The sequence below is a fragment of the Heloderma suspectum genome, chromosome 2, assembly GCF_057233095.1.
Source record: "Heloderma suspectum isolate Gila_16-S chromosome 2, 16-S_ref, whole genome shotgun sequence".
Classification (NCBI taxonomy): Eukaryota; Metazoa; Chordata; class Lepidosauria; order Squamata; family Helodermatidae; genus Heloderma; species Heloderma suspectum.
In genome coordinates, this window is record NC_139459.1 from 374,434,564 (window position 1) to 374,456,428 (window position 21,865).

The 21,865-nt window shown below is 45.2% G+C and overlaps 2 protein-coding genes across 2 annotated transcripts in view; one reads left to right on the top strand and one right to left on the bottom strand.

Annotated features, from left to right (window-relative positions):
- Positions 1-21,865, top strand: part of LOC146356171 (uncharacterized) — a 277,120-nt gene that overhangs the window by 250,701 nt on the left and 4,554 nt on the right. The window lies entirely within an intron of this gene.
- On the bottom strand, positions 3,231-16,887 carry LOC146356182 (uncharacterized). Its single transcript, XM_084838431.1, is given in 7 exon segments — positions 3,231-3,325; positions 3,328-5,019; positions 13,933-14,059; positions 14,338-14,420; positions 15,405-15,531; positions 15,687-16,200; positions 16,749-16,887. Coding segments are annotated over 6 exon segments (2,424 nt in total). The 5' UTR covers positions 15,987-16,200; positions 16,749-16,887.

Consider the following 21,865-nt stretch of genomic DNA (forward strand, 5'->3'; position numbering starts at 1 on the left):
TGAAATCCTATGCATGTTAAGCTAGGAAAAAGCCCTACAAGGAGTTGTAGGACTCCTTTCTGGGTGAGGAGTGCTGGGAGCTGTAAGACTTTTTTCTGTCTATGCATAGGATTGCGCCATTACTCAGTAAAATCATCATGAACAAATACACAGAAACACAAAATCAGTAACTGTAACCGCAATTCAACAACACCATCAAAAGCCAACAATAAAATAGTAAAAAGCAGTCACAATTTTAAAACAATCCATTTATTTGTTGAATACTTCGTAATATTTTGAGTAATATAATTAGTGCAAATTTAAGAGATCCCCCCCCCCCAAATAGGGCCATATCGTACCAAGATTTAGAACAATGCACTCAATATGCCAACAAATTTGGAACACTCAACAATGGCCACAAGACTGGAAAAGGTCAGTTTACATTCCAATTCCAAAGAAGGGCAATGCCAAAGAGTGTTCAAACTACCGTACAATTGCGCTCAATTCACATGCCAGCAAGGTGATGCTCAAAATCCTACAAGCTAGGCTTCAGCAGTATGTGAACCAAGAACTACCGGAAGTACAAGCGGGGTTTCGAAGAGGCAGAGGAACTAGGGATCAAATCGCCAACATTCGCTGGATCATGGAGAGAGCAAGAGAATTCTAGAAAAATGTCTATTTCTGCTTCATTGACTACGCTAAAGCATTTGATTGTATGGATCACAACAAACTGGCAAATTCTTAAAGAGATGGGAGTACCAGACCACCTTACCTGTCTCCTGAGAAACCTGTACGAGGGTCAAGAAGCAACACTAAGAACCAGACATGGAATAACCAATTGGTTCAAAATTGGGAAAGGAGTACGACAAGGCTGCATATTGTCGCCCTGCTTATTTAACTTATATGCAGAGTACATCATGAGAAACGCCGGGTTGGATGAATCACAGGTCAGAATTAAGATTGCCGGGAGAATTATCAACAACCTCCGATATGCAGATGATACCACCCTAATGGCAGAAAGCAAAGAGGATCTAAAGAGCCTCTTGTTGAGGGTGAAAGTGGAGAGTGCAAAAGCTGGTTTGAAACTCAATATTAAAAAAACGAAGATCATGGCATCTGGCCCCATCACTTCCTGGCATATAGAAGGGGAAGAAATGGAAGCAGTGACAGATTTTACTTTCTTGGGCTCCAAGATCACCGCAGACGGTGACTGTAGCCATGAAATTAAAAGACGCTTGCTCCTTGGGAGGAAAGCTATGGCAAACCTAGACAGCATAGTAAGAAGCAGAGACATCACCTTTCCGACAAAAGTTCGTATAATCAAAGCTATGGTTTTCCCGGTAGCAACGTATGGCTGTGAGAGCTGGACTATAAGGAAGGCTGAGCACCAAAGAATCGATGCTTTCAAACTGTGGTGCTGGAGAAGACTCTTACGAGTCCCCTGGACTGCAAGGAGGTCAAATCACTCAATCCTAAAGGAAATCAACCCTGACTGCTCATTGGAAGGACAGATACTGAAGCTGAAGCTCAAATATTTTGGCCACCTAATGCGAAGAGAAAACTCCCCGGAAAAGACCCTGATGCCGGAAAAGATTGAAGGCAAAAGGAGAAGGGGACGGCAGAGGATGAGATGGCTAGATAGCATCACTGATGCAATGAATATGGACTTGAGCACACTCCGGGAGAGAGCGAAGGACAGGAAGGCCTGGCGTGCTATGGTCCATGGGGTCACGAAGAGCCGGACATGACTGAACGACTGAACAACAACTCTAATGAGCTAAAAGAATGCTGAACATTTCAAGACTCACAGGCAGACTGTGCACATTTTTTCAAGTATTCTCTGAATGTTAAACAATTTTGGAAAGAAGTACTGGATATAATCTTTGAAATGTCAGCGTATCATCTTAGGCCAGACCGCAAAATAATTATCTTGGGATATTTAAAAGAACAAACGGAGATGGAAGAAATGAAATTCATAGCGATTCTATTGAATATAGCAAAAATTTGCATTGCCTCTTATAGGTTGTTTTTTCCAACCCCACAGGCATCTTAATTTGTTAAGGAAAATCCGGGAAGCAGCTTTGTCAATAAACATACAGATTTCCCAAGGAATCAACAATATCCACAAACAAATGCAGTCATAGAAAAATGGTCCCTTTTCAAAACTTTTGCAATAATTATGGAATTTCAAAATAGGTGTTTTTGTCTATGATTTAATTAGCATCTATTTGTAACATTTGTAAGATTTTGTCTTTTGCCCTGAAAGGCGGCCAAGACATTTTAAAAAATAAATTGCTCATTTTGATCAAATCATGTTTATATTGTTACCTTTTCATAAAAGTATTTCTTAAAAAGCTGGACCAACTTCAAATAAATCAGGTAAAAACAGATGGGAACAATCAGGCTTTTAAAATGAGATCTTAATGATACAGGGTGGGATACAAATGTTTTAAATAAATAAAACAAATTAAAAAAAACCATAATGAAGGAGCTAAGCAAAGTTATCATGGGAGGCAGTTCAACAGCGTTGGGGATACCACCAAGAAGGCCCTGTCTTGTTTCCACCAACGTGATGAATATTGCTGGTGGGTCCATGAGCAGGTTTTCCACATGGTTTCACATGGACCTATGGCCCGATTGGAGTCCACCAGGTGAAGAGCCCCCCTCCTTTGGAACTCCCTGCCCCTGGAGGTCAGGCAGGCACCAATATTGTGTTGCTTCCAGCGCCTCCTTAAAATAGCAGTTTCAGAAGGCATTCCTTAACTGACCAGTCATGGTTTCTATTGGCATTGTTTTTGTTTTTTAAAGCATAATTCTAATATAGTGTTTTAATCTTTTTATTCTCTTACTGTTTTATCTTTTGTCTTCATCGCTCTGAAATCTGTTTTAGATATGGAGCAGTATACAACTATTGTAAATAAATAAATAAATAAATAAAGTCAAACTAAAGGGCTGGGAAGGCTTGTATGGGTGTACTCAGTTCTTTAAATTCATTCTCCCAGGTGGGTTCTCTGATGTTAAATATTAGTTGGATTCTGACATAATCTCATTCCATTCTCCAAGCATTTCTAAGGGTTCTCCCCTGTCTCAGTTATTTGGTGAGAAGTGAGATTGATTTAATGACTGAAACTCCTTCCACATTGGAGGCAATTTTATGTTTTATTCCATATGAATTCTTCGATGAGAAACCAGGTTTTTAATGTCTACTGAGGTTTCTGCTCAAACTGAAACTCTTTCCACACTCTGCATATTTACATGGTCTCTCCCATGTGGATTATTTGGTGTGATGTTAGATCTGAGCTCCACTTGAGCCTCTTTCCACACTTTGCACATTTATATGGTTTGTGTGTGTTCTCTGATGTCTACTGAGGTTTGTGCTCGCACTAAAGCTCTTTCCACACTCTGCACATTCATATGGTCTCTCTCCTGTGTGAATTTTTTGATGAGAAGTGAGGTGTGGGTTCTGACTGAAGCGCTTTCCACAGTCTGCACACTCATATGGTTTCTCCCCTGTATGAATTCTTTGATGAGAAATGAGGGATGTGCTTCTATTGAAGCACTTTCCACACTCTGCGCATTCATATGGTTTCTCTCCTGTGTGAATTATTTGATGAGAAGTGAGGTGTGTGTTCTGACTGAAGCGCTTTCCACAGTCTGCACATTCATATGGTTTCTCCCCTGTGTGAATTCTTTGATGAGAAGTGAGGCTTGTGCTAACACGGAAACTCTTTCCACACTCTGCACATTGATACGGTTTCTCTCCTGTGTGAATTCTTTGATGAGAAGTGAGGTGTGTGTTCTGACTGAAACGCTTTCCACAGTCTGCACATTCATATGGTTTCTCCCCTGTGTGAATTCTTTGATGGGATGTGAGGCTTATCCTCACACTGAAGCTCTTCCCACACTCTGCACATTCATATGGTTTCTCTCCAGTGTGAATTCTTTGATGAGAAATGAGGTGTGTGTTCTGACTGAAGCACTTTCCACAGTCTGGACATTCATATGGTTTCTCCCCTGTGTGAATTCTTTGATGAGAAGTGAGACTTACCCTCACACTGAAGCTCTTCCCACACTCTGCACATTCATATGGTTTGTTCCCTGTGTGAGTTCTTTGATGAGAGGTAAGGCTTGTGCTCACACGGAAGCTCTTTCCACACTCAGAACATTTATATGGTTTCTCCCCTGTGTGAATTCTTTGATGAGAAGTGAGGCTCATCCTCACACGGAAGCTCTTCCCACACTCAGAACATGTGTATGGTTTCTCCCCAGTGTGAATTCTTTGATGAGAAGTGAGGCTTATACTCACACGGAAGCTCTTTCCACACTCTGCACATTTATATGGTTTCTCTCCTTTGTGAATTCTTTGATGAGAAGTGAGGTGTGTGTTCTGACTGAAGCCCTTTCCACAGTCCGCACATTCATATGGTTTCTCCCCCGTGTGAATTCTTTGATGAGAAATGAGGCTTGTGCTCACACTGAAGCTCTTTCCACAGTCCGCACATTTATACGGTTTCTCCCCTGTGTGAATTCTTTGATGAGAAGTGAGGCTTGTTCTCGCACTAAAGCTTTTTCCACACTGCAAGCATTTATATAATTTCTCCCCTGTGTGAATTGTTTGGTGTGATCTTGGATTTGAACTCTGACTAAAGCTCTTTCCACACTCTGCACATTCATAAGGTTTCTCTCCTATGTGAATTATTTGATTAGAAGTGAGGATTGTTCTAATACAGCACCTATTTCCAAACTCCAAGCACTTGAACGATTTGTCCTCTGTGTGGATTTTGCCATGATCTTCAAGGCTTGATCGGGAATCAAAGCTTGTCTGACACACAGAACACTGATTTGTTTCCTTTCGTTCATCTATTTTTTCTTGGACTATGGTTTCATTGTAGTCATTGCCCTGAAAAGCAGAGGATTTATTCCTCATCTTCTGATTTGCTCCAGTTTTTATTTTCTCCTGGCCCATCTCTTCACATCCGTCTATTTCTGGTGGCTCCTCACATGAGTCTCCCTCAGTCTTGGCTTCCCATTTATCACCTCCTGCAATGAAGAGAGGAAACTGGCAAGATTTAGAAACGGAACTTCAAATCACTGAACGTCCCCAATGAACATTTGTGATAAGGGGAAGAACTGAATAGACCTGGATGGGAGGCAGGTGTGGTATGGAACGTCAGTTCAGTTTCCATTCAGACATGAAGATCCTAAGTTCAGACATGATGTTTAATGGCAGCCAGTGTGGTGCATTGGTTAGAGTGTTGGATTGGGGCAGGAGACCCAGGTTCTAATCTCCTGTTGGCCATGAAGCTCATTAGCTGACTTTGGCCCAGTCCCTGACCTTCAGCCTATCCTGCCTCACAGGGTTGTTGTGGGGATAAAATGGAGAGGAGGAGGACCATGTAACCCGCCTTGGGTTTCTTGCAAGAAGAAACAAAGCAGGATACAAATGTAATAATAATATGTTTTGTCATGGATATATCATTACTTGGGAACATTTGGACTAACAAGGAAACCCAAATATTGCAGGGGCAGAGGGACCTATATTTGGCCCATAGAAGTGGATGAATCCTATTGCTAGCTTGTGATATGGGGTTATATCTCAACGTCCATGCAGATCTCTCGAATGGGGAAATGGTCTGAGATGTGATACAAGTGTACACACTGACAGACCTATGGACAGGAAAACCACAAACTGATGAGTGCTACAGCACCATCCCACCCATGTTCCCCAGGAACTGGTGTATATAGGCACACTGCCTCTGATTTTGGGGTTGCATATGGCCATCAGGCCCCTTCATGGATCACTGCCTTGTTGTGGCGAAGGGGCTTGCGTAACTCAGTGAAGCCATAAGCTATGCCGTGCAGGGCCACCCAAGACGGACAGGTCATGGCAGAGAGTTCTGACAAAATGTGGTCCACTGGAGAAGGAAATGGCAACCCACTCCAGTATTCTTGCCAAGAAAACCCCATGGAACGTATCACAAGGCTAAAAGAGATGACGCCGGAAGATGAGCCCCTCAGGTCGGAAGGTGTCCAATATGCTACTGGGGAAGAGCAGAGGGTATTTCCAAGTAGCGCCAGAAAGAGTGAAGCGGCTGGGCCAAACCCGAAAGGACACTCAGCTGTGGATGTGTCTGGTGGTGAAAAGAAAATCCGATGCTGTAAAGAACAATATTGTTTAGGAACCTGGAATGTCAGATCAATGAATCAAGGTAAGCTGGAGGTGGTCAAACATGAGATGGCAAGATTGAACATCGACATCTTGGGAATCAGCGAACTAAAATGGACAGGCATGGGCGAATTTAATTCAGGTGACCATCATATCTACTATTGTGGGCAAGAATCCCTTAGAAGAAATGGAGTAGCGCTCATAGTCAACAAAAGGGTGGGAAAAGCAGTACTGGGGTACAATCTTAAAAATGATAGAATGATCTCAGTACGAATCCAAGGCAAACCATTCAACATCACAGTAATTCAAGTCTATGCCCCAACCACTGAGGCCGAAGAAGCTGAGGTTGATCGGTTCTATGAAGACCTACAACACCTTCTAGAACTAACACCAAAAAAAGATGTCCTCTTCATCATAGGGGATTGGAATGCTAAAGTAGGAAGTCAAGAAATCACCGGGATAACAGGCAGGCATGGCCTTGGTGTACAAAATTAAGCAGGACAAAAGCTAATAGAGTTTTGCCAAGAGAACACGCTGATCATAGCAAACACTCTTTTCCAACAGCACAAGAGGCGACTCTACACATGGACGTCACCAGATGGTCAATATCGAAATCAGATTGATTATGTCCTTTGCAGCCAAAGATGGAGAAGCTCCATACAGTCAGTAAAAACAAGACCTGGAGCTGACTGTGGCTCAGATCATGAGCTGCTACTTGCAAAATTTCGGCTTAAATTGAAGAACGTCGGGAAAACCACTAAACCGTTCAGGTATGACCTAAATCATATCCCTGATGAATATACAGTGGAGGTGAGGAATAGATTTCAGGGATTAGACCTGATAGACAGAGTGCCTGAGGAACTATGGACGGAGGTCCGTAACATTGTTCAGGAGGCAGCAACGAAATCCGTCCCAAAGAAAAAGAAATGCAAGAAAGCCAAGTGGCTGTCTGATGAGGCTTTACAAGTAGCTGAGGAAAGAAGGGAAGCGAAAAGCAAGGGAGAAAGGGGAAGATATACCCAACTGAATGCAGAGTTCCAGAGAATAGCAAGGAGAGACAAGAAGGCCTTCTTAAATGAACAATGCAAAGAAATCGAGGAAAACAACAGAATGGGAAAGACTAGAGATCTCTTCAAGAAAATTGGAGATCTCAAGGGAACGTTTTGTGCAAAGACGGGCATGATAAAGGACAAAGAAGGCAGGGACCTAACAGAAGCAGATGAGATTAAGAAGAGGTGGCAAGAATACACAGAAGAACTATACAGGAAAGATCTGAATGTCCCTGATAGCCATGATAGTGCGGTCACTGAACTTGAGCCGGACATCCTCGAGAGTGAAGTCAAGTGGGCCTTAGGAAGCATTAGTAACAACAAAGCTAGCGGAGATGACAGTATTCCAGCTGAGCTATTTAAAATCCTAAAAGATGATGCTGTTAAAGTGCTGCATTCAATATGCCAACAAATCTGGAACACTCAACAGTGGCCACAAGACTGGAAAAGGTCAGTTTACATTCCAATTCCAAAGAAGGGCAACGCCAAAGAGTGTTCAAACTACCGCACAATTGCGCTCATTTCACATGCCAGCAAGGTGATGCTCAAAATCCTACAAGCTAGGCTTCAGCAGTATGCGAACCGAGAACTACCGGAAGTACAAGCTGGGTTTCGAAGAGGCAGAGGAACTAGAGATCAAATCGCCAACATTCGCTGCATCATGGAGAAAGCAAGAGAATTCCAGAAAAACGTCTATTTCTGCTTCATTGACTACGCGAAAGCCTTTGATTGTGTGGATCACAACAAACTGTGGCAAATTCTGAAAGTGATGGGAGTACCAGACCACCTTACCTTTCTGCTGAGAAACCTGTACGAGGGTCAAGAAGCAACAGTAAGAACCAGACATGGAACAACCGAGTGGTTCAAAATTGGGAAAGGAGTACAACAAGGCTGCATATTGTCACCCTGCTTATTTAACTTATATGCAGAGTACATCATGAGAAACGCCGGGTTGGATGAATCACAAGTCGGAATTAAGATTGCCGGGAGAATTATCAACAACCTCCGATATGCAGACGATACCACCCTAATGGCAGAAAGCGAAGAGGATCTCAAGAGCCTCTTGTTGAGGGTGAAAGAGGAGAGTGCAAAAGCTGGTTTGAAACTCAACATTAAAAAAACTAAGATCATGTCATCTGGCCCTATCACTTCCTGGCATATAGAAGGGGAAGAAATGGAAGCAGTGACAGATTTTACTTTCTTGGGCTCCAAGATCACCACAGATGGTGACTGTAGCCATGAAATTAAAAGACGCTTGCTCCTTGGGAGGAAAGCTATGGCCAACCTAGACAGCATAGTAAGAAGCAGAGACATCACCTTGCCGACAAAGGTCCGTCTAATCAAAGCTATGGTTTTCCCAGTAATAATGTATGGCTGTGAGAGCTGGACTATAAGGAAGGCTGAGCGCCGAAGAATTGATGCTTTCGAACTGTGGTGCTGGAGAAGACTCTTACGAGTCCCCTGGACTGCAAGGAGGTCAAATCAGTCCATCCTAAAGGAAATCAACCCTGACTGCTCATTGGAAGGACAGATAATGAAGCTGAAGCTCCAATATTTTGGCCACCTAATGCAAAGAGAAAACTCCCTGGAAAAGACCCTGATGCTGGGAAAGACTGAAGGCAAAAGGAGAAGGGGACGGCAGAGGATGAGATGGCTAGATAGCATCACGGATGCAATGAATATGAACTTGAGCACGCTCCGGGAGACAGCGGAGGACAGGAAGGCCTGGCGTGCTATGGTCCATGGGGTCACGAAGAGTCGGACACGACTGAACGACTGAACAACAACAACAATGGCCATCAGGACTAGTAGACATAGATGGCCCTCTCCTCCAGGAATTTATCTAACCACCTTTGAAAGCCATGCAAATTGGTGGCCATCACTACATCTTGTGGTCGCGAATTCCATCGTTTTACTCTGCAATGTGCGAAGAAGTCCTTCCTTTTATCTGAATCTCCCACCATTCAGTTTTTGGGGATGATCCCTTTAGGTTCTAGTATTATGAGAGGGAGAAAAATGTCTCCCTATCCACATTCTCCACATCATGCATAATTTGGTACACCTCTACTATGTCTCCCCTTACTCACCTTTTTTCCAAGCGAAACAATTCCGGCTGGTGTAAGCTTCCCTCATAGGGGAGTTGCTCCAGCCCCCTGATCATATTTGTTGCCCTTTTCTGCACTTTTTCCAGTGCTACAATACCTTTTTCTAGGTGCAGTGACTAGAATGGGATATAGTATTCTAAGTGTAGTTCCACAGATTTGTATAAGGGCAGTATAATATTGGCAGTTTTATTCTCAATTCCTTTTCTAATTATGGCTGACATGGAGTTTGCCTTTTTTATGGCGGTCGCACAATGGGTCAACATTTTCATCTAGCTGTCCACCACAACCCAAGATCACTTTCTTGGTTGGTCACCACTAGCTCAGATCCCATCAGGCTATACTTGAAGTACTTGCTTACGCTGAACCGCATTTGCCATTTAGATGCCCATTCTCCCAGTATGGAGAGACCCTTTGGAGCTCCTCACAATCCTTTTTTGTTTTAACCACCCTAAATAATTTGGTGTCAATGGCAAACTTGGCCACTTCACTGCTCACTCCTAATTCCAGATCATTTATGAACAAGTTGAAAAGCATTGGTCCCAATACAGATCCCTGTGGGACTCCACTATTTACATCCCTCCATTGGGAGAATTTACCATTTATTTCTAGTCTCTGCTTTCTGTTACTGAGCCATAAGAGGACCTCTCCTCTTATTCCATGACTACTACATTTGCTCAGAAGTCTTTTGTAAGGGACTAAGCAAATAGCCAATATTTCAAGGAAGCATGATGTAGTAGTAATGGGGGACTTCAATTTCCCTGATATTTGTTGGGAGACAAATTCTGCAAAACATGGCCCCTCCAGGAAATTCCTGACTTGTGTGGTGGATAACTTCCTCCTACAGAAAATAGAGGAAGGAACTAGAGGATCGGCTATCCTCGACTTGATCCTAACCAACAGAGATGACTTAGTGGATAAAGCAGCAGTTACAGGAACTCTGGGGGAAAGTGACCATGATATACTTGAGTTCTTGGTTCTAAGGGAAGCAAAAGCTGAGTGTAGTCAAACGTGTACCCTGGATTTTAGGAAAGCTGATTTTAATAAACTCAGAACAATGATCAGTAAGGTCCCAAGGCAAACAACACTAGCAAGAAAAGGAGTCCAAGATGGGTGGGAGCTTTTTAAAAAGGAAATTCTCAAGGCACAATTACAAACTATTCCAACAAGAAGAAAAGGGGGAAGACAACAGAAGAAGCCAATGTGGCTTCACAAAAAGCTTAGGGATGACCTGAAAACAAAAAAGGACACATAGAGGAAGTGGAAAGAAGGCCAAGCAACAAAGGAAGAGTACAGGCAGGTAGTACAGAATTGCAGGGATGGCGTCAGGAAGGCTAAAGCTGAGAACGAGCTGAGATTAGCGAGGGAGGCTAAAAGCAACAAAAAGGCTTTCTTCAGCTACATGCATAGTAAAAGACAGAGGAAAGAAAGGGTGGTTCAGCTATTAAATAAGGATGGCAAAACGATAACAGATGACAAAGAAAAGGCAGAGGTGCTCAATTCCTACTTTGGCTCAATCTTCTCCCAAAAGAGGGTCTATGGGCCCCTTGGCAAAGGCGAAGTACAGGTTGAAGGGGCAGGATCGCAACTTGAGATCAACAGGCATATGGTCAAGGAACACCTAAATACTTTGAATGAGTTCAAATCTCCAGGGCCAGGCATCCTCGAGTAATAAAGGAACTGGCAGAAGAACTCTCAGAACCACTGTCTATTATCTTTGAGAAATCATGGAGGATGGGTGAAGTGCCAGATGACTGGAGGAGGGCTAATGTTGTCCCTATCTTCAAAAAGGGCAAAAAGGAGGAACCTGGGAACTACAGACCAGTCAGTTTGACATCGATCCCTGGGAAAATTATGGAGCAGATTATAAAGAAATCCATCTGTAAGCACCTTGAAAACAATACAGTGATTACTCGAAGCCAACATGGGTTTGTCAAAAACAAGTCCTGCCAGACGAATCTGATCTCATTTTTTGATCAGGTAACCTCCCATGTGGACTGTGGGAGTGCTGTGATCATAATGTACCTCGACTAAAGCAAAGCTTTCGACAAAGTGCCCCATGATCTCCTGATGAGCAAACTAGCTCAAAGTGGGCTAGATGAAACACTGATCCAGTGGATCCACAGTTGGCCCTCTCCAGTTGAACCCTCTCCAGTTTGTCTGCATCCTTCTTAAAGTGCAGTGCTCAGAACTGGACACAGTACTCCAGATGAGGCCTAACCAGTGCTGAGTAGAGGGGAACTAGTACTTCCCGGGATTTGGAAGCTATGCTTCTATTAATGCAGCCCAAAATGGCACTGGCCTCTTTTGCAGCCACATCACATTGTTGGCTCATATTCAGCTTGTGATCGACAACAATTCCAAGATCCTTCTCGCTTGTAGTGTTGTTGAGCCATGTATCCCCCATCTTGTAACTGTGCACATTCAGCTTCTCTGAAATCTCCTTATCCTCTGTTAGTACTCCATTAACTCCATCATCATCCAATCATCCAACTGCCTCCATAGCTGGTTTTCTGCTTTTGATATATTTAAATAATTCTTTATTGTTGGCCTTGACATTGTTAGGGATATGCTCTTCAAAATGCTTTTTTACATCTCTTATTGTCTGCTTGCATCACCTTTGTGCAAGCCTGTGCTCCCCTTTGTTCTCCTCACTTGGGCAAGACTTCCATTTTCTGAAGGAAGCCTGCCCTTATCTAAGATCTTCCTTGACACTGCTAGTTAACCACGCCAGTGACCTCTTGGACTTGGTGCTACCTTTCCTCACTTGTGGTATACATTTTAGCTGAGCTTTTATTACTGTGCTTTTGAGTAATCACTAAGCATTCTGAAGGGATTTAACCCTCTTGACTCCCCCTTTCAACTTCTTTCTCACCAGTTCCCTCATTTTAGAGACATTTCCTCTTTTGAAGTCAAATGTGACTGAGCTGGACTTCTTGGGCAATTTTCCACTTAAACATATATTAAATCTCATAGCCCTGTGGTCACTATTTCTATTTGGTTCAACATCATTTACATCTTATACTAGGTCCTGGGCAAAACCACTTAGGATTAAATCCAAAGTCACCTCCCCTCTAGTCGGTTCCATGTCCAGCCTATTTGCCAATCTAGGGCAAAGTCATTTAGGGCATCAAGAAATTAACCTCCTTGAAAGTCTCATCCACCAGCCTCTCTACCTCTCTTAGCTTCTCCAGGTGAGCAACCTTGGCTTCAAGGCAACAAACTTGTTCCCTGAGATCCAGGAGCTCATTACACTGAGCACACACCCACGACTTCTGTCCAGTGGGCAGATAGTCGTAGATGTGGCACTCAGTGCAATACACTGTATATCCCCCACAGCCCTGCTGGCTTTCTACCTATTATTATTATTATCATCATTATTATCATTATTGGGTTTGTCTACCTGGAAAATCTAGTTTACGAGGAGAAGGTGAGGAATTTATTTATAGTTATTTATTTACAGTTACTTGCTATGAGTAGGGAGAGAAGAGTTGACTGCCCTGGTTTCCTCACCCTGTTGCCAAGCTCACACAGGTGCTTAACTTGCTTTCATGCTAATGCTTTGTCACTGGGGCTGATTTGCTTCATCAGTGGGGCTCCTCACAAGCCCGCCTACTAATATAACTTGGCCCAATTGCTGCTTCAGCCAATCTGATTGGAGGGCTTGTTTGAAAAGCAAGGGAGGCTGTGTGTGGACTACTGGTCTGCACTGGCTTCCAGTGGGTGGGAATGTAGGTCCTCAGAATGGAGATTCCTATTTAGGAAGGAGGACAATACTGAATGGGAGACCTATTTAGGGGAGATCCTCTATTCAATGGGTCATTGGAGGGGACAGCAGACAAAGGGTAGGTGATTTGGGAAGGGATGTGGTTTGCAAGGGCTGAGTCCTTTTTCTCTGTGTGTGTGTTTGTGTGTGTGTGTTTTAACTAAATGATAAGCTGAAATCTGAAATTTGGGATGGGTCCTTTTCCTGTGCGTTTTTAAAAAACTACATGATAAGCTGAACTCTCAAACTACAGAAAAATATTTTTCTGTGCTTTACTTAATGGACTGCTCTGTATCGAGGTATAACCATGGTTAACTACTTGTGGGTGTATACTTTTCAATATGGAAAGGTGGGATACTAATGTTTTAGGGTGCATATTTAGGCAAAAAAGAAGCCCTACAGCCAGGAGTGTTTTCTGTCTAAACATACATAGGATTGTGCACTTAGTCAATAAAAATAGATAAATCTTGTTAGACTGGAAGATGGGGACTTGACATGCTGAAATATATGGAATGTGCAAAAATGCTAAAATTAGTTTGTTGCATTTGTAAACAGACTGTTCACTTGAGGGAATGATATTAAAGGCAAAACTGAAGTACTACTGAGAAGACAGGATACTCTGGAGAAGATGCTGATGCTAGGGAAAGTGGAAGGCAAAAGGAAGAGGGGCCGACCAAGGGCAAGATGGATGGATGATATTCTGGAGGTGACGGACTCGACCTTGGGGGAGCTGGGGGTGGCGACGGCCGACAGGAAGCTCTGGCGTGGGCTGGTCCATGAAGTCATGAAGAGTCAGAAGCGACTGACCGAATAAACAACAAAATTTGTAAACAAGATATTACCACCAACCAGGGAAAGATGGAGCCTTACCAAGAAAGGCCACACTTCCAGAATTCTCATCCATGACTTCCTCATGCAGAGCCCTCTGGTCAGGATCCAGCAGAGCCCACTCCTCCTCCGAGAAATACACAGCCACCTCCTCAAAGGTCACCACACCCTGAAAGGGAAACATGTCCTCCTCAGAGATAACATAAAGATCACAGATAAGCAAAATCCAAAACACTAGTTAAGGTGAGTTGAATGCTTGTAATTCTCAGCATCTCTACAAGCCCTCTCCACTTTTTTTGTGCCCATGGAAAACTTGACCTAAACCTTCATGAATGGCACTCACAGCCTCACAAATGGGCAGCTTTGACGGAAGCAAAGAGAAGGAGATTTGTTCAGGCCCAGGGGGTGAGCAGAGGATAGAGGCACCCAGGCTGCCCTTTGCCCTACCTGATTGGGTCCACTGGCAGCTGTTTTCCCTCTACCACAAGAAAGTGACGATTGGGTACCTATTGCCAACATCATCCTATCACCTGTGGGAGACAAAGGTGGTAGGAAACCAGGAGCGTGAGATTAAACAATGCATGTCCAAGTACACCAGTGTCAGGGTGGAAATTGAGCCCATAGAGCCCCAGAGCAGTTCTGATTCTGAGGAGGATGAGCAATCCATGGGAGAGGAGCCAGCTCATCCCTCACAGGCACAGCAGCTGACAGAGATTCCTCCTGCCGGAATTCCTGAGATAGATAGTGACCCAGGCAGTGAGAGAGTGCGGGAGGGAGGCTTGTTAGACGCTTGATGCAGACACAGGGAGCGACGAGCGATGGAGGGCGCGGAAAGGAGGCGTAGCGCCCATTTGGTGCGCAAGCAACGGCCACATCCCATGGACCCAAGGGAAAGAGGGAAGGTCTCTCCCTAGCCCATAAGTTCAGGGTCTTCAAGTGATTCTCCTTCAAATGGGGACCAACTGCCTACCCAGAGCATAGGCTACTCCACTTTTCATTGCTTAGTCGCTGGTGATAGCGTCTGAAAAGAGTCATTAAGTTGTAAAAGGATTAAAGCCTTAAAAAGAATCCTTTTGTCCGTGTCTTGAGTTGGCTATTGGAGTGTACTGAAAGAGGCCGCTAGGGCACTCCTGACAACCAGGGCATTAAACCTCTGCTGTTTATACCCATTTTTTAATTTCTGTTATGTCAAAACACATCTTTCCCCGGTTGGGTTCTTCTTAACCAGAAATCACAATACAGGCTTCCATGTATAATGTCTTCAGGTTTTGACAGTAAACACATTTCTGAACTATGGGAAAGGATCATAGAATCATAGAATAGTAGGGTTGGAAGGGGCCTACAAGGCCATCGAGTCCAACCCCCTGCTCAATGCAGGGGGTTGGACTCGATGAAGTTAAGTGTCACTCCCCACACCCACCCGAAATTCTTAGAGGAACCTAAAAGGATGCCATGGATTTCTTGCGTACTCCAGAGAGAAAAACCGAGTTGAAATATGGCCCATTAATATGTACCCAGCATGGTGGCTCCTTTGCCAGCTTCCTGCACCATCCTCCTTTGCACTGGACTCTGTTTGCTGCCGGATGGAGCCTTCTCTGCCTCAGGTAAATCAGTGCCCAATTCTGTAAACAGCCCCTGACCCTGAAACAGCAACAGGGATCCAAGACATGCAATGGGGAGAAGGATTAGAAATGAAAAACATTAAAGGCAAAGGCCTTGGACAATTAGTAGAACATTTATTATATCCTCCCTGCCATTCTTCACCCTTCGGAGTTATCAAGAAGAAAGGCTCTCACGTGCTGCTCTGACTGCTTCTTATCCTCTGCCTGGCTCAGGAGGAAGCCTTCTGCCAGGGCCACTGCCTGGGAACTGGTCTCTGCTCTGCAATCTCTCACCCAGCTCCCTATCTGCGAGGGCAGGATGGTCAGGAATTGCTCCAGGATGACTAGGTCCAGCATCTGAGATTTTGTGTGCCTCCCTGGTTTAAGCCACTGACAGCAGAGATCGTGGAGTTGGCTGCAAACCTCTCGGGGGCCCTCAGCTTCCTGGTAGCGGAATTGCCGAAAATGCTGGCTCTGCACATCTGGACACAACATCTCTTCTCTCAAGATTCTCTGCACCGGTCTTTCCCAGAATTCCCCACTGCTCCCAGTTGTGGTGGTACCTGGCCCTCTTCCTGCTCCGGGGTCAGCTGAGTCTTTCTCATCCGTCTCGGATCTGTGCTCCAAGGGAGCCTCTGACGGGGCCAAAGGAACTCCTCCTCCTTCTGGGACTTTCTGTCTCAAGGCCAATTGGAGATGCTACCAAGTCCTGCAAAGCCAAGACCTTGTTCTTTGAGTTAATTATTACACTCTTGAGGGCAGGGAGGTTTCTTTCCCAGGGATGACTCCAGCTAGCAACCAGGTCATCTCCCAGAAGGAAAGGCTAGTGAACACCAAGGCCTACAATGGCCATGCTGGCTCGGGATGATGGGAGGTGTAGTTCAACACAACTGGAGTGGGTATTAGATTGGGGAAGGCTGAGGTATGGGTGAGCTACGTTAAGTCACCTTCTCCGAGGTGAAATGGCGCCAGGGGAAGGGGGGTGTCTCTTTTAGCCCTTCCACCCTCCCTCTCACTTGCCCTTGTCAGCCCCCAAATCCTCCCAATACGTTAATGACACTCCCTCCGCCCCCCATACACACACACACCCCTTTTCTAGTTTTTCTCCTTTGGCTGGCTACGGCTTGAGGCTCGGCAGGTCTTCTCCACCCTCCCTCCCCGGGGGTCATCACACCCCCTCGTGACTTTCCCAGGGAGCCCCCGCAGCCCTGGGGCTCCCCCCCCACAAATGCCCAGGTGGGGCTGGAGGAGACTCACCTGATCCCCGAAGGGAGACCCGGATGCGCCTGAGCTGCTCCAGAGAGGCTCCTCTTTCCGGGGCGGGGGCACAAGAAGGGATTTCGGAGGGAGTGGGGGGGATCCTCTCCTCCTCTTCCTCCCACCCCCAATTCCCTTCCTCTCTAGGAATCGAGTTCACTCCACTTAACCCTTAGAAAGCCAAGCCAGCGCCAGCAGCTTCTCTCTCTCAAAGCAGGAGCCAAGGAAACACGCCCCGCAAAGCTCTTTGGCTTTTTGCTTCCCGCCCCCACCCTTCAAGAAAATGGGGTGGGGGTGGGGGGATAAAAATGTTTCCAATAAATAAATAATATTTCCGCCGCTTTTTTGAGTGAGATTGGTCAGTTGGCTTTGTGCGTCCCTGTGAAATTGATCCAGCCAGTTTTCGGACATCACAAGGCAAAGACTGCAGAACGTGCTTCAAAGCTGGATTCGAATGATCCTTCAGGACGTGGTGGTGCCCTCCAGATGTTTTGCGCTGGGGTCCTCATCAGCTCCAGCCAGTACGGCCAATGGCCAGAGATTGGGAGTTGTGGTCCAGGTCCACTAGAGGGCAATAGCTTTGTGATGTCAAAGTATGCAGCGGCCATTTATTCATTCAGCATACCTGCTTGTTTCAAGAGGGCCCAAAGCAGGGATAGGGAACGTCTTGCAGCCCGCAGGCAGCATTCCATTTCGGAGCTATCCGGGCCGCATTCCGGTGGTGGGCGGGACTGGAGGCAAAGGGAGCGGGGCCAACATACAAAACAAAAACAAAACCCCCAGCATATTTTGGCTTTAAACACACACTGCTAGTAACTAAACCTTAGGAAAGGCACTTCAGCGTTTTAGAATAAGGAAAAAAACATGCAAAAGATAGGAAATCAGCAAATGATTGGTGGCTGGGGGAAAAGGGGTGTTCATCCAGAGAACGCTCAAGGGCCAGACTGAGATTCTGGGCAAGCCACATTTGGCCTCCAGGCCTGAGATTCCCCCCCCATGTCTTAAAAAGTTAACAGGCTACAGTGGCATCTGGGGTTAGCTTGCCAAGGGCTGCCCCTCTAAGCGCTCCATATGTCTTAGGAATCCCTTGCCCCAAATCTATTTTATTTCCTACATTTATTTCCCACCTTTCCTTGAGCACAAGGTAATGTACATGATCCTTCTCTCCATTTTATCGTCACAACAGCCCTGTGAGGCAGGTTAGGCTGAGAGTTGTTGACTGGACCAAAGTCATCCAGTGAGCTTCACGGCCAAATGGGGACTTGAACCCGGGTCTCCCCAGTCCCAGTCCCACACTCTAACCACTACACTATACAGTCTCTAAGGTTAGGAAACAGACGGTGATAGTCATAGAATCATAGAATAGTAGGGTTGGAAGGGGCCTACAAGGCCATCGAGTCCAACCCCCTGCTCAATGCAGGAATCCAAGTCAGAACATCCCTGACAGATGGCTGTCCAGCCTCGTCTTGAACGCCTCCAGTGTGGAAGAGCCCGCCACCTCCCTAGGTCATTGGTTCCGTTGCAGTATTGCTGTAACAGTCAGGAAGTTTTTCCTGATGTTCAGCTGGAATCTGGGTTCCTGTCAGTTGAGCCCATTATTCCATGTCCTACACTCTAGGATGATCCAGAAGAGATCCTGGCCTTCTTCTCTGTGACAACCTTTCAAGTACTTGAAGAGCGCTATCATATCTCCCCTCAGTCTTCTCTTCTCAAGGCTAAACATGCCCCGTTCTTTCAGTCTCTCTTCACAGGGCTTTGTTTCCAGTCCCCTGATCATCTTTGTTGCCCTCCTCTGAACCCTCTCCAGTTTGTCTGCATCCTTCTTAAAGTGTGGTGCCCAGAACTGGACACAGTACTCCAGATGAGGCCTAGCCAGTGCTGAGTAGAGGGGAACTAGTACTTCCCGGGATTTGGAAGCTATGCTTCTATGAATGCAGCCCAAAAGAGCATTGGCCTTTTTTGCAGCCACATCACATTGTTGGCTCATATTCAGCTTGTGATCGACAACAATTCCAAGATCCTTCTCGCTTGTAGTGTTGTTGAGCCACGTATCCCCCATCTTGTAACTGTGCATTTGGTTTCTTTTTCCTAGGTGCAGAACTTGGCATTTATCCCTATTAAATGTCATTCTCTTGTTTTCTGCCCAGCGCTCCAGTCTATCCAGATCACTTTGAATTTTGTTTCTGTCTTCCAAAGTATTAGCTATCCTGCCCAATTTTGTGTCATCTGCAAATCTGATCAGCATTCCCTTCACCTCCTCCTCCAAGTCATTAATAAAAATGTTGAAGAGCACTGGGCCCAGGACTGAGCCCTGCGGTACCCCACTCGTTACCTCTCCCCAGTTTGAGAAGGTCCCATTGATAAGCACTCTTTGAGTCCGATTCTGCAGCCAACTGTGGATCCACCTGAGAGTTGCTTCATCTAGCCCCCTTTGAGCTAGTTTGCTCATCAGGAGATCATGGGGCACTTTGTCGAAAGCTTTGCTGAAGTCGAGGTACGTTATGTTCACAGCATTCCCACAGTCCACAAGGGAGGTGACTTGATCAAAAAATGAGATCAGATTCATCTGGCAGGATTTGTTCTTGACAAATCCATGTTGGCTTCGAGTAACCACTGCATTGCTTTCAAGGTGCTTACAGATGGGTTGCTTTATCATCTGCTCCAGAATTTTCCCAGGGACTGATGTCAGACTGACTGGTCTGTAGTTTCCAGGTTCCTCCTTTTTGCCCTTTTTGAAGATAGGGAGACCATTAGCCCTCTGTTGGATCTCCTTTAGGCAGATGGACCCATCAGACTGTGAGTTCACATCTACTTTGGACAGCTCACAGTACCTCCCTTCTCTGAGTTCCCTTTCTTCACAAATGGTGAAATTTATGACCTGAGGGTTGGAGCACCTTCCCTATAAGGAAATCTTATTAAAAAAAAAAGAGTGTAGAGAGAGAAAAATGGACCATGGATGAATGCTATAAGATAGGAGTGCAGAACCTTTTTCAGTCCCAGAGCCCAGTCCCATTTCAGACAAACTTTTGGGGCTGCATTCCTGTGGCGAAGGAGACAGGACCAACATAGAAAAAATATGGGTGTTTTTCAGCTTAAAGAGCCGGTGTGGTGCAGTGGTTAGAGTGTTGGACTGCGACTTGGGAGACCCAGGTTCAAATCCCCACTAAGCCATGAAGCTGACTGGGTGACTTTGGGCCAGTCACTCACTCTCAGCCTAACCTACCTCACTGGGTTGGTGTGAGGATAAAATGGAGAAATGGAGGACTATGTAAGCTGCCTAGGGTTCCTTGCAAGAGGGGGGAAAGGCAGGATATAAACATAATTATATATACCTCAGTTAGGTATAACTGAGACTTGGTGGGATGACTCTCATGACTGGAATACAGCAATTGAAGGATATAACTTGTTCAGAAAGAACAGGAGGAACAGAAAGGGGGGTGGAGTTGCACTGTATGTGAAAAATACATATCTCTGCACAGAAATACAGGAGGATGAGCTTGGTAGCCCCATCGAGAGCATCTGGGTTGAAATAAATGGAGCAAAGAATAAAAGGAACCTGGTGGTCGGAGTCTACTACCGGCCACCCAATCAAGGAGAAGACGAGGATGAAACTTTTGAAAAGCAAATAGCCAATGTTTTAAGGAAGCATGATGTAGTAGTAATGGGGGACTTCAATTTCCCCGATATTTGTTGGGGGACAAATTCTGCAAAACATGGCCCCTCCAGGAAATTCCTGACTTGTGTGGCGGATAACTTCCTCCTACAGAAAGTAGAGGAAGGAACTAGAGGATCGGCTATCCTTGACTTGATCCTAACCAACAGAGATGACTTAGTGGATAAAGTAGCAGTTACAGGAACTCTGGGGGAAAGCGACCATGTTGTACTTGAGTTCTTGGTTCTAAGGGAAGCAAAAGCTGAGTGTAGTCAAACACGTACCCTGGATTTTAGGAGAGCTGATTTTCATAAACTCAGAACAATGATCGGTAAGGTCCCATGGCAAGCGATGCTAGCGAGAAAAGGAGTCCAAGATGGGTGGGAGCTTTTAAAAAAGGAAATTCTCAAGGCACAATCACAAACAATTCCAACAAGAAGAAAAGGTGGAAGACAACAGAAGAAGCCAATGTGGCTTCACAAAAAGCTTAGGGATGACCTGAAAACAAAAAAGGACACATATAGGAAGTGGAAAGAAGGCCAAGTAACAAAGGAAGAGTACAGGCAGATAGCACAGAATTGCAGGGATGGCGTCAGGAAGGCTAAAGCTGAGAATGAGCTGAGGTTAGCAAGGGATGTTAAAAACAACAAAAAGGCTTTCTTCAGCTACGTGCATAGTAAAAGGCAGAGGAAAGAAATGGTGGTTCAGCTATGAAATAAGGATGGAAAAATGATAACAGATGACAAAGAAAAGGCAGAGGTGCTCAATTCCTACTTTGGCTCAGTCTTCTCCCAAAAGAGGGTCTATGACCCCCCTGGCAAAGGCAAAGTACAGGCTGAAGGGGCAGGATTGCAGCTTGAGATCGACAGGCATATGGTCAAGGAACACCTCATTACTTTGAATGAGTTCAAATATCCAGGGCCAGATGAACTGCATCCTAGAGTCATAAAGGAACTGGCAGAAGAACTCTCAGAACCGCTGTCTATTCTCTTTGAGAAATCATGGAGGACGGGGGAAGTGCCAGATGACTGGAGGAGGGCTAACGTTGTCCCTATCTTCAAAAAGGGTAAAAAGGAGGAACCTGGGAACTACAGACCAGTCAGTCTGACATCAATCCCTGGGAAAATTCTGGAGCAGATCATAAAGCAATCCATCTGGGAGCACCTTGACAACAATGCCGTGATTACTCGAAGCCAACATGGATTTGTCAAAAACAAGTCCTGCCAGACAAATCTGATCTCATTTTTTGATCAAGTAACCTCCCTTGTAGACCGTGGGAATGCTGTAGACATCATATACCTCGACTTCAGCAAAGCTTTCGACAAAGTGCCCCATGATCTCCTGATGAGCAAACTAGCTCAAAGTGGGCTAGATGAAACAACGATCCGGTGGATCCACAGTTGGCTACAGAATCGGACTCAAAGAGTGCTGATCAATGGGACCTTCTCAAGCTGGGGAGAGGTAA